We start from the raw sequence: 12,952 nt of genomic DNA, 5'->3' as shown, positions 1-12,952 counted from the left end.
CTGTTGATCTCTTGCTAGTTTAAAATATATATCTGGTTTTGCCAGAGTTCATACAGAAGCCGCCCCCCCCCCCCACCAAAGATAGAAAGTAACCATTTCTCTTTCAGCTCTTTTTATTTCTTTAGAATTCTCTACCTGAAACCTTTGCGTGCTGTGGGAACTACTCACAGAGCTATCATTGCCATCCCATTTAGTTCACATTGCACAGAAGAAATAATCTTGGTTTCCCTGGGTAAATCTAGGTGGTTTTTTCTGTCAAATGGACCCAATGGTAAAACCGCAAGGTCCTCAGTGATTACTTTAGCAGCCGCGGACTCTGCCGATGATCCACACCCCTGCACGTGAGCACACACGATCCACAAAGTATCCAGGGGCCAAATCCAGTTGCCAGACCCCTCCTCAGAGCTCTGCATGCGCCAGGCGGGTGCCCTCCATCTCTGCTGCTGCGTGTCCGGGGAGATCTGTGTACAGCTCACCGTGGAACTTTCTGAGTACCTGTGGGGGAGGCATCCATTAAAATTCAGCATCACCTAGGTTTCACCTTGTGTTTTAGAAACTCAGTCCTGTCCTCTGTAAAGACCCAATTTGTTGTTCAGTTGCCAAGTCATGTCCAGTTCTTCACGACCCCATGGACTGCAGCATGCCAGGCTTCCCTGTTCCTCACCGTCTCCTGGCATTTGTCTAAGTTCATGTCCATTGAAGACCAGTTTACCCGCCCACTAAATTGACAGCAGAGGATGAGATGGCTGGATGGCATCACCCACTCGATGGACATGAGTTTGAGCAAGCTCCGGGAGTTGGTGATGGACAGGGAGGCCTGGCGTGCTGCAGGCCATGGGGTCACAGGGTCAGACACCACTGAGTTAATGAACTGAACTGAACTGGACTGGACTGTAATGCGTCATAAACACCACGGGGTGGTGCTGTGCTTCCCTCACGTCGGTGACTGGTGTTTCCCTTCTGGGTCTCAGCCTGCTGGCGTTTAGCACCATATAAAGCAGACAGATCAAAGCACACTGACTCTAAATCATGTTAAAGATGTTTATATGGCCTTTAGAGTTTGTGTAGCACTGTAGAGAGCTGTTCCATATGGGTTACAGACATCATAACCGTTCTGTCTTGCTCTACGGACGCCACTGAGAACAGACAAGGGCTTCACTGATCTCACTTGCCACCTAGGAAATCTTTCCTCCTATATCTGAGGGTTGGCATGTGCATGGGCGAAGACTTTTTTTCTTAATGTTAAATCTGATATAGGAGTAATAATTTGTTTAATAGTTATGAGTCCTTTGGGGTATCTCCCTTTGTGGCTTAAATTTGTCAATGATGTTTGTGACCTAGAAAAGAAGCAGTGTCTTCTTGTCAAGAACAGATGAGTACCTTTCAAGTCCTGGTTAAATCATTAAAGTCATGGATAAAAGAAACCACAGAAAGAGTTCCCGTTGTGCAGCCTTCTTTTGGTGCAGAAGATTTGCAGAAATCTTTGGAAGAAACCAAGGTGAATCACTGTCTGTCCATATTTGATACCAAGTTCTCGTTTGCTGGTGTCAGGAATGGCAGGTTTCCTTTTCATAGGAATAGGAATAGGGACAGAGGCTTCCTATTCATGTTAGATCTTCACGAATATACAGTGTATTTTGGTGAAATTTGTAAACCATGACATGGGTTTAACCGAACCTTTTAAAGGACACAGACTTGCAGTCAATTTGCTTTTTTAGAGAGACGCATTAGTGAGTTGCTAAGTGGTCCAAGTTGCTTTCGCCCCATGTCTCTACTTAGTGTCAGTTATTTTTTATACTGTTTCTCATCGTGTTAATAAGAGATGCTTTTCTTCAATTCTGCATTTTGCCCTAGTTTGGACATAATCACTCCAACCAGTATCTGAAGATAGAAGTTATTGTTATCTGACTCAGGTCTAAAACTTAGGACCAGTATGGCAAGATTTCTACTCCAAATTTGTGGAGTTGTGTATTTTTTAAAAGTCACTGAAGTTTTTACGTTATTGTTGTTTGCTTTTGAGTGATATTTATCTAGTGCCTTTCTGTGATTTCACTATTTTTATTCTTCTTGTGATAGCTTTAGGTATGTATAATTTGAGTAGATATCCATGAGTATTTTGATTATTCGTCATTTATGTGCTTTATATAATAATACAGGTGTTTCTACTTTGAATCTTATTAACATATGCATGTTTATTGTTTTTCATTTGTCCTTATATTTATTCCAACTGTTTATTGTATATTTGAAGCTCACCATGTAGTCTAATTTTTCTTTTTAAAATTTTGTTGGGTTGCTTGGATCTCCTTTGTTATGTACTATTTAAAGTTAAAAAGTGTATGTTCTATTTATTGATTCCAATGCTGGAAGAAAATAATAAGATGAGTTTTAGATATTTAAAAAAATCATTGAAATTTTGATAATTAAAATTCACTATAAAGTGGAATTCTGAATTCACATTTGTAAGAACAGTTTCTAGTACATTTCTTCTTGTAGCTTGGCTGTCACCTAGTACCGTTTGCACACTTACAGTTGACAGTTACTTTGGAACTCAGGGCAGCTGGGGCTGGCCCAGCTTCCACTGTGGCTGGGAGCCGAATTCAGGATGAACCCGACCCCGCTGCTCACTACCAGCAGTGTTAACTGTCACCTGGGCTGTTGAAACGAATAGAGATGCTGTTCTTCTCTTCCACCCACTCTCCCATAAGTCAGAAGCCACAATCGTCACTGTTTTAAGATATGTTTAAGACCCTGAATTATAATGTGTAACTTGGAAAAGATTACTAAGACTGAAAAATAATGTATTTTTATATCTCAAGAAATTACAGGAGAAGTGGAGCTTAAAAACACCGGAGATTCAGAAAGTCAGCAACAGCGGGAACTCACTATGTAACTTGATCAGTGCTGTAACCACCCCCGCGAAGGCCATAGCAGCAGTTAAGTCAGGTATGTGTGTTGTTTACATTTGTGGGAAAAGAATTGGGTCCACCCATGTTTATTTCCTGTGTTTATGTTATTTCTTTTAATTAATGCATGAAATAACCTCAGAAATACAAAGGGAAAGTGACAAGAAATAGGACATGTCTAAACACACTGAATGCTGCCACAGAAAAGTGTTCTGTTCAAATTTCAGATCTCTTGGGTTTCACTACGATTTAAAATGTAGCCAAATTCATCTGTAAGAATAAGGAGCATTATATTGGGAAAGGGGAAAGATTAGATTCCAGTTTGTTTGTTTTTACCTTCATTGGTGGAAATGTAGAAATTCTATTTGAAATATTTGATAAAGAAATGTGTCTGGTCTCCTGGGAAAGAAGGAAGTAAGGGGAGAAAACAGGTTTGCCTTTTTTTTTGTCAAGTGGACCTCTCTTAATTTATTCCCATCTGCTTTATTCTTTTATTCCCAAAGAAAACAGTCCTGTCTTATGTTAGCCAGCATGTCTGAATCACAGCCTTATCATGCTTCTCAACAGAAGGGGAGAGCCTTATATAAAAAAGGGTTCTAAAACTTAAGTTGTAAATAGGGTTTTAAGTTTAAAGCATACTTATATTGTTGTCACTATCAGATTTGAAATAATCCAAGAGTAGACTGCAGGCAGATCTTGCATCTTTATTCTGAGAGTTTCTGAGGGTCCTCTGTGGTTTATCTGCTCTTTGCACCCCCGACTGTCCCCATTGTGAGGCCGGCGCTCAGCTGGGCCTTTTTCCCTACACTGTTTATTCTGCTCTATTAATCCCGTTTCAGGCAATACTCACAGTATATGTGTGTGATGATCGCTTCTTTCTCTCCTAATCAGATTTCCTGAAGTGTCAAGGTTTTGTTTTTTTTTTTATTTTAAAGGGAAGGAATTCTGTGGTGTTTTATATTAGTTCTTCATGTCCTCTTTGTATTTGTAATAAGCAAAAAACATTTTTTTCCCTGCTCTTTAACAACTCCCAAGCATGGTAGGAATTAGTCCTGAGTGTCTACAGGGCATTTTCACTTCCATTTGCAATGCCATGGTGTGTGATTTCTGTTTTCAGGGGATACCACTTAGATTAAGATTCGGACAGGTAAGTGTTTTCGTTCAGGTTTGTTCTCGTGTTTGTAGTTGGGGAAAATGTGTTTTGGAGAGAGAGCCAAGGTGTACTTGTATGAGAAAGTCTTAATTGATCTTTTTAAGAATATTTTGATTATAAAAAAGATACCGATGCTAGATGTTTATAGAATTAAAGAGAAATAATTAACTATCACTCACCGAGCCGTTCCTATTTCTAGGCAGTAGGGTGCCTGTCTTTAATTCCCACTGGGGTTTCGTGAGCCAGGTCTTCCTCTCCCCAGCAGCAGGGAGGGCTGGATGCATCTGTGCAGACTCACGGGGTCATCAGTGGGCTGGTTGAAGCTCACGTGAGACGGACACCAGGGCCCAGTGCCCCAGCCCCTGTGCCTCCTGTCCCTGTGTTGATTCAGTGTGGTTTCTTTTACTTCTGGCTTTTCCTTCATGTCTTTTTACAGTATTCCGCCTTCAGTAAACCCATGAAAAGACTGTCACTGCAGCAGACAGTTTCAGTTCCTTACATTGAGGTGGATGTTCTTCTGTCCGTCAGGCATTTATGCTTCAAGCAGTACACACTGTAACCAGCTACTGTGCTTCAGTGACTGTATAACTAAAATAACTTCAGCATTAAAGCAATTATCACCCCAAAATTATCTTTTCAGTTGAGTTCAGTCGCTCAGTCGTGTCTGACTCTTTGCAACCCCATGAATCTCAGCATGCCAGGCCTCCCTGTCCATCACCAACTCCCGGAGTTCACTCAAACTCAATTCCATCGAGTCGATGATGCCATCCAGCCATCTCATCCTCTGTCGTCCCCTTCTCCTCCTGCCCCCAATCCCTCCCAGCATCAGAGTCTTTTCCAGTGAGTCAACTCTTCTCATGAGGTGGCCAAAGTACTGGAGTTTCAGCTTTAGCTTCATTCCTTCCAAAGAAATCCCAGGGCTGATCTCCTTTAGAATGGACTGGTTGGATCTCCTTGCAGTCCAAGGGACTCTCAAGAGTCTTCTCCAACACCACAGTTCAAAAGCATCAATCAAATTGTCTTAAAGATTAATAGTTAATGATTAATTTATCAGTAATCTAAAGTTTCTGAAACTATGGAGTTTAAATTGATCATGTTATGACTTTAGGAGTGAATTTTATACAGAAGAGAGGACATAGCTTGATCTTTCAAACCTTCATTTGATTTTGAAATTGAATCAGTATTTTAAATTTTAAAATATAACATTTTAAAATAATTACGGTTTATGAGGTTTGCTTTCATGCCACCTGGGCTTCCCTTGATGGCTCAGATGGTAAAGAATCTGCCTGCAATGCAGGAAAGTTTGATCCCTGGGTTAGGAAGATTCCCTGAAGAAGGGAATAGCAACCCACTCCAGTATTCTTGCCTGGAGAATTCCAGGGACAGAGGAGCCTGACAGGCTACAAGTCCATGGGGTTGCAAAGAATCTGACGTGACTGAGTGGCTTTTTTTTTTTTAATGCCACCTGCTATTAATACATATGTAATATGACAGAAGTCTATGATGACTGCAGTTTTAATATTTTTGCAGGTGGCGTAATGTTAAATGGTGAAGGAACAGCCACAGATACTCAGGAAATTTTGGCAGATAAAGGTAAATAGTAACTTTAAATGTTTCTTGATTAAATAACTTGTTTTGTTTTGCTTTGTTTTGTTTTTTGAGAACGAGAAAATCTTTTTAGGGACAAAAAGTAGTTACATCAAAATTTCAAACTTTGAATTAAAATGATATAAGAATAATCATGTTCTCCATAAATAACATATTTATATAACATTCTATGCAGTTTCGTCCATTTGAAGGTAAAGTCTGGTCATTCAGTTTGGCATTTGGTTTATGTTTCCTTCTTTGGGCTTAATTTGAGGTATTTTCTCACTTGGGATAACACTGTTTGAGCTATTTTTAAATTTGACGCCTGAGGAATTCATATGTAACATTTCATGGTTTGGGTAGTTTATTCCATATGAAATATCTGTCTCATTTCATCAGTATGAGGCAGTGTCCCTAATGCATTGGTCTTGATTTAGCACTGTAAGATGATAGTGACATTTTAGTTCTAAAAACTCTATGACTTTTATCATAGTAGACTTAATCTTGACCACATGTCAGGTTGGCCAAAATAGTTCGGTCGGGTTTTTCGGTAACGTCCTATGGAAGAACCCTAACAAACTTTTGACCAACCTAATAGAGGGAAATAGCACGTAAAAGCAGTTTTCATTTCTGGAGCTCTAAATACCCTGAAAATGTGTGTGTTAATTTTTTTCTTACGTTTAGGCTTAACATCCATTAAAAAGGATATGACCGACATAAGCCATGGCTATGAAGATCTTGGCCTCTTGCTTAAGGACAAAATAGGTGAGCTGAGCACCAAGCTCTCCAGACTGCAGAAGGCTCAGGAGGAGTCCAGCGCCATGATGAAGTGGCTGCAGACCATGAGCAGCACTGCCACGAAGTGGCATCAGGCTCCGACACCTGTGGACACGGAGGCTGTGAAAAGCCAAGTCGAACAGAACAAGGTATCGTCCGTGGGTCCATTTACGGGAGACCTGAGGGAGCGGTCAGTGCCCGGAATGCGCCCTTGGGCTCACGAGCAGGGTCTGGTTTCCCGCTCTGTAACCATCAGCAAGTCGTGGGCCAGCTTTGTTGAACGTGCCTTTCTGTAGAGATGGATCCTAACAAGTCACTTGTTTTTACCCACAGACGTTATAAAGATGAGTGAGCTGTTGGGAGCAAGCAACTTTGACTTCGCAGCTCAAGTCTGGGATTTTAGCCAGTCCTTATTGGAAAAGGTGTACTTAAGGGCTAGGTGTATTAGGAGTCTGTTCTGTCCAGTATAAAATAGGGGAGTGCACGCTTTCCCTTTCTTTAATAGACAGTATTTCTTTCTACAGCTGTCAGCATTAGTTGACAGGATTAGCTGAAAAATGGTTCTATACGCTAGTGGTGCTGGCAGAAATGTCTCCAGATGACTGACTTATCTTTGAGCTTTATAATGTGTTATCCAGAAAGCTGCTCATTCACTAGTAGAGTCTCAAATCTTACAGCCTCTCTCGAGACTGATTTTCTGGTTAATTACAGTCTTAGTGGTGTCATCTTTCTTTTTCCAAAGGGATTTGAGAATATATGAAATTGTTCCCAGGTGGTGGGGTGAGCTTTCTAGCATTCTTCTTTGGGATTCTTTCCTCAGCTAGTTGAAGAATAGTTACAAAGAGGAAAAGAAAATATAATTGACTCCTGAATCCGGTCCTCACTCACTTCAACCTCTGACTGTGGATATTTCCCCCTATTTTGGTCATGTTAAAGAAAAAAGTGCTCTTATAATTGTGTCTTTGTCTGTTGATGTTGACATGCTTTAATGCAGTTACTTTTTTTATTTCCTCGTCAGTTGTTTGAGGCAGAACTGAAGCAGAATGTGAACAAAGTGCAGGAGTTGAAGGACAAGCTGACGGAGCTGCTGGAGGAGAACCCGGACACGCCGGAGGCCCCCAGGTGGAAGCAGATGCTGGCGGAAATAGGTACGTTACCACTTACACCAGAGGCCTCCAACAGAAGCCCAGGCATTTTTTAAAAAATCATAATGTTTATTAGAAAACATCTATCCGACAGTCCCCCTGACTTTGAGATCTGCTTCCACGTTTCAGAATCTGATTTTGCAATTTCAGAAGCGGCATTTCATGTTGTCTGGGGCTGGGCCTTGGCATATCTTTTGTTTTTCTCACTAAACACAGTAACGAAATTTATGTTTATAAAGAAGGTAGATACTGGTTACTAGAGTGCTGTGCACTGAGCCACATGTTTTCCTTACGGTCTTTTTTTTTTTTTTTAAGCTAGATTTTGGGTGCTTCTAATTTTTTATGCTTTGTTATATTTTAGAGAGTCCTTTTAGTTTATTTGTCTGGAAAAGATGGGTGCCCTTTTCTGCCACAGAGTTCCCTGCGGGACCCTGCCAGTCTCTGCTTCGTGCTCCCGGGCCCTTGCCTGACAGGCCTGTGGAGGCCGCTCCCCACGGGGTCGGGGCTTTGCTCTTCATGAAGAGCGCTGTGAACGTTCCCACCCTGTCCCTGGGTGCACCGTTCCTCAGAGACGCAGAATTTCCTCCACAGTCCCTGTTGTCATATCACCCCCTTTCCTTATTGTGATGATACTGAAATGAGCGTAAGACAGTGAGTCATTCTCTGTACGTCATAGTGCTGTTTGGAGAATTCAGTGAATCAGTGTGTGCGCAGCTCAAACAGTGGCACATAGTGAATGTGTTTACTCGTCACAAACATCATTTCACTGTCGGCTGTTCCATTATATTTAGCTAAACCTTGTCCTTTCTTTAGAGTTAGATATGCTGTGGTGAACTTAGACGTCTCGAAGTATGTTTCAGTTTAATAGGAGTTATCCTTACATGTGTAGTTGATTTACTTTGTTGTACACCTGAAACTGACATAACGTTGTAAATCAAGTCTGCTGCTGCTGCGAAGTTGCTTCAGTCATATCCGACTCTGTGTGACCCCATAGACTGCAGCCCACCAGGCTCCCCCATCCCTGGGATTCTCCAGGCAAGAACACTGGAGTGGGTTACCATTTCCTCCTCCAATGCATGAAAGTGAAAAGTGAAAGTGAAGTCGCTCAGTCGTGTCTGACCCTCAGCGACCCCATGGACTGCCACCTACCAGACTCCTCCGTCCATGGGATTTTCCAGGCAGGAGTACTGGAGTGGGTTGCCATTGCCTTCTCTGAAATCAACTGCTGCAATAAAAAAAGAGGCATCCTAAAAGATCTTAAAGTTGAAAGGTTTATTTTGCTAGAAACTCCTGTTGCCTTATAATTAATTAGGCCCTATGTAAGTGACTATCGCCTAGAATATCAGAATTACCTGGGAGAATATTATCAAAGCATTTTAAAATAAGGGTGGGAGTGAGGAATGTATATTTCAAAAAGCTTCCTGATAAGATCTTGATATTTCTTCTTCATTTATTGTTTACTTGCATCCTTTAGCTGTCAGATTGTGACTGACTAGAACAGGCCGCGTGGAATGATGTCGTTTAGGAAGGTTTCAGGGGTTGGGTTATAGGAAAAGCAGCTCTGTGGTACATTATGTTGGCTAAAAAGCAGTCTGTCACAGCTCATCACAGCTTCCGTGACTGTGCAGTGATTGGTGTTCAAGGATGGTCAGTAACTTGGCTCCAGGGAGCCTGCTGTCCTCCGGGCAGGGGTGGCAGGCAGGCATCCTAGCAGGGCGTGAGACCCAGTGGGTCCTGAAGGCAGGATGGAGCCTGTGGGCAGACGGGTCTGCATGCACCCGCCCAGTTTGGATGAGGGTATGAGGCCAGCGGTGCAGACGAGAGGAGGACAGACCCCCTGGGGGTGAGCAGACAAGGCCAGTTTTTGGGCACCTCTGCAGGTCAAGCAAAGGTGGTTAGATTTTGCCATCTGCATGGTGGTGGGTGACGTATTGAGAGGTTTGAGCCCAGGAGTGACGTGTTCAGTGATGTCTAAGGGAGATTATTTAAGAACAAGTTCGCTGGAGCTGAGGGTCATGGATGGCGGTGGAGTTGGGTAGACGACTGCTGGTCTGGGTGTGCACGTGACATGCTTGTGGCAGCAAGAGCTAAGCATCCCGGGGCCATGTTAGAAGCTCACCTTCAGGCCTCACTCAGACCTGCTCCTCAGTCCCTGTGGGTGGGCCCAGTCCTGTGTGAGCAGACTCCAGGGGTCTCTGACATAGCTCCAGTTTGAGAACCACTGGTCTAGGTGAAACAGGGTTGGGACCCACGTACTGTTCGGGTATTGGGACTGGAAGAACTGGCTTTAAGGTTTGGTGATCGAGGACATAGGAGTGTCATTTAACTATTTCATCTCACGATGTATGAGAGAAGACCCTTCAAGAAAAATCTAAAAGCTGGAAAAATCTACCGGTTCAGATAGGAATTTCATAGCTTTCTTTTTTCCCCAATGTTAAGTTTAAAGGGTTGGTGAGATTTCTTGGTGTTACTTCCGAGCAGCGGGCTGCTGGTTCGCATAGAAGGGCATGGTTGGCCGTGGGTATACGTACTTGGGGATCACTTACCTCGAACTGGTCATTGAAGGTTTGCTATTAAAGAAAAGGATACATGTTCATTGTTCTAGTAGGTCAGTTCTAGGTGAATAAACAAACTCTATAGGACTTCTAGAAGGAGTGAGGTTTTTTAGGAGTATCCCATAATTTACGACATCTTCCAAAATCAGATTCAAATTCATTTTTCTCATACTTCAACTGACGTACAACCCTCAGGACCATAAAATTTGTATTGTTAAATGTAATGAACCCTTAGGTTAGGCTTTTTAATAGACTATATAGGGAGAGTCATGAGGGTGGAATGATGGCCATTGGGGATCCTTTTGAGTTGTTTATGTAATCTTCATTAAGATACAGTTGTGTTAAATGTACAAAAACCAAACCTCTGTTGCGTCCTTTATCATTTTTCTTGTTTTTTAGATTCTAAGTGGCAAGAACTCAATCAGTTGACAGTTGATAGACAACAAAAGCTGGAAGAATCCTCAAATAATCTAACCCAGTTCCAGACTGTGGAGGCTCAGTTAAAACAGTGGCTTGTGGAAAAAGAACTGATGGTCAGTGTCCTTGGGCCCTTGTCAATTGACCCGAATATGCTGAACACACAGAGGCAGCAAGTGCAGGTGAGTCTCTGTGACTTAACAAGATGGATGTTTTCAAGAGAAATACGTTAGCGTTGGACAGTGTGTGCTCTCCCTGCCTGGGCGGGCATCTGTGATGTATCACACGCCCGTGAGGTGCTAGTGTGATGCTGATGGGGACCTCAGAGGAGCAGAGCGCTGGAGCATCCCTGAGTGGTCCACGGAGCCCATGGATGGTCACTGACTGTCTCATTCATATTGTGGTTTGTACAGACCCCTGTTAAAGAGGACCTTCTTTGAAGTAGTAATGTGATTGCATGAGCAATAGCATTTTTATGAGAAGCTAGTATATTGTTTAGACATGACTCCTTTGGAGTTTGATTCATTTTGATTGTGGTAGTAGATAAGGAAACTTAGAAAGGTCATGCAAAACAGCCCCGAGCTGGGGAGGAGGAGAAAGAAGGGAGGCAGAGAGGGAACCTTGAAACCCACAAGGTTACTTAGCCTCATCTGATTAGGAGCAGATAAATCCACACGGGGAAAAACTGATAAAATGTGAGTCAGACATGACCACAGGAGTGCCGGCGAACGGAGCAAGGACCAGACCCGGGCTCAGGGAGTGCGGCCCATGCCCGTCGGAGCTGCAGATCTGGGCCAGGCAATGATCAGGGGTGTGGAGGTGCAGATGGCGCAGATGTGGGGTCTCCGGGAGCTCCTTTCGGTGCGGGGGGTGGTTTTAGTGCGGGGAGGCTGATCCCTGCTCTGAAAATACAAATCAGTCCAGGCAGCTGAGTCACATACTGTTCTCAGCTTGTACGTTCTTCACCTGAATAGGCTGGAAGCAAAAGAGGTAAAGAAATATTTGAGAAGAAATAATTGTCCATGGTCTCCCAGAGATAGACAAAATATTACATTAAGAGGACAATTTGGAGATTATCCGTTTTACAGGGAAAACCTCTGTGAGCCTTGCACACTTGGAACGATGTGATTTATTGGCTAAATCTTTACAAAAAAGCCTACACATCAATCTTGGGTTTAAAAAGCAATCTTTGTAAATCAATGCACCATGAGTCGGTATAGCCTGATACTGTTATCACTGTGCCTTTTTTTTTTTTTTTTGGTGTAAAATGCTATAGAGCATTCAAAAAATTCCTATGAAAAGAAAAGTACAAGTAGGAAAAATCAAATTTGGTGCTAGGGTGTGTGAACTTGTCTAAACTCACTGTTTCCCTTTGTGTGTGAGAACTTGTGCATGAATTTCTCTTCCTTCTCCCCAGACTAGTGAAAATATTTATTTATTTTTTCCTCCCCCTTTGGGGGATGTTATTTTAGGCCAAGTGTTATCTCTGTGAGGTAGCATTGCCCTTTGGGTTTAGTTTACGATAACCACACTGCCTTTGAAATAAAAGCTAGGAAAGCGGTAACAAAAGCAAAAATAAAAGCTAGACAATTAACTATCATTTCTGCGCAGGAACATAAAGCCGTGTTCCCTGTGACTCGTTCTCCAGTCATCTGTGTGCTTAGTTACCCTCGCTCGCTCTCTCTCTCAGATTCTCCTGCAGGAGTTCGACACCAGGAAGCCGCAGTGCGAGCAGCTGACCACGGCCGGCCGGTGCATCCTGCAGAGACCTGGGGAGCACCCGTCCCTCCACGGGACTGTGAAGGAGCAGCTGGCGGCCGTGACCCAGAAATGGGACAGCCTCACGGGCCAGCTGAGGGATCGGTGTGACCGCATCGACCAGGCCGTTGGGAAAAGCACCCAGTATCAAAGCCTGCTGAGAAGCCTGTCCGAGAAGCTGGCTGACCTGGACGATCAGCTTAGCAGCAGCGTGGACGGCAGTGCACACCCCGACGCCATGAGCCAGCAGCTGGAAACGGCCCAGAAGTTGAAGCAGGCGGTGGAGCAGGAGGGGAAGCGGATCAGAGCGGCGCAGGCCCTGGGCGACGACCTGGCGGCCCTGGTCCGAGAAGAGTACCTGAGAGCCGAGCTCACTCGGCAGCTGGAAGGCGTCTTAAAATCGTTCAAGGATCTGGAGCAGAAAGCAGGTGTGTGTGTCTTCTGTGAATGCATGTATGTCCTAGAAAGAGGGATCCGTGAACAAGCCAAGCTGTCAGGTAGATCAGGCCCCCGCAGAGAACCTGCCGCTAGTGAGAAGTGTGTGCGAGGAGGCAGTCTCGGGCACGCGGAGGGCGGATCCTGGCCGACATGCAGGTGCCAGGGGGATCCGGTGCGGGCGCAGGCCGCCGCACAGCTGGCCCGGGAAAATCTCAGGTG

At 43.7% G+C, this 12,952-nt stretch overlaps 1 protein-coding gene across 1 annotated transcript in view; it reads left to right on the top strand.

Moving 5' to 3' along the window:
* DST (dystonin) overlaps positions 1-12,952 on the top strand; it is a 522,678-nt gene that overhangs the window by 405,327 nt on the left and 104,399 nt on the right. Inside the window, exons 54-60 of the mRNA XM_052648315.1 lie at positions 1,342-1,498; positions 2,817-2,943; positions 5,587-5,649; positions 6,328-6,569; positions 7,439-7,568; positions 10,520-10,719; positions 12,228-12,723. Of these exons, the coding sequence (XP_052504275.1) occupies positions 1,342-1,498; positions 2,817-2,943; positions 5,587-5,649; positions 6,328-6,569; positions 7,439-7,568; positions 10,520-10,719; positions 12,228-12,723 (1,415 nt within the window). The remainder of the gene's footprint in view (positions 1-1,341; positions 1,499-2,816; positions 2,944-5,586; positions 5,650-6,327; positions 6,570-7,438; positions 7,569-10,519; positions 10,720-12,227; positions 12,724-12,952) is intronic.

The sequence above is a fragment of the Budorcas taxicolor genome, chromosome 11 (assembly GCF_023091745.1).
Source record: "Budorcas taxicolor isolate Tak-1 chromosome 11, Takin1.1, whole genome shotgun sequence".
NCBI classification, from domain to species: Eukaryota; Metazoa; Chordata; class Mammalia; order Artiodactyla; family Bovidae; genus Budorcas; species Budorcas taxicolor.
This window is presented reverse-complemented; position numbering and strand designations above follow the sequence as displayed.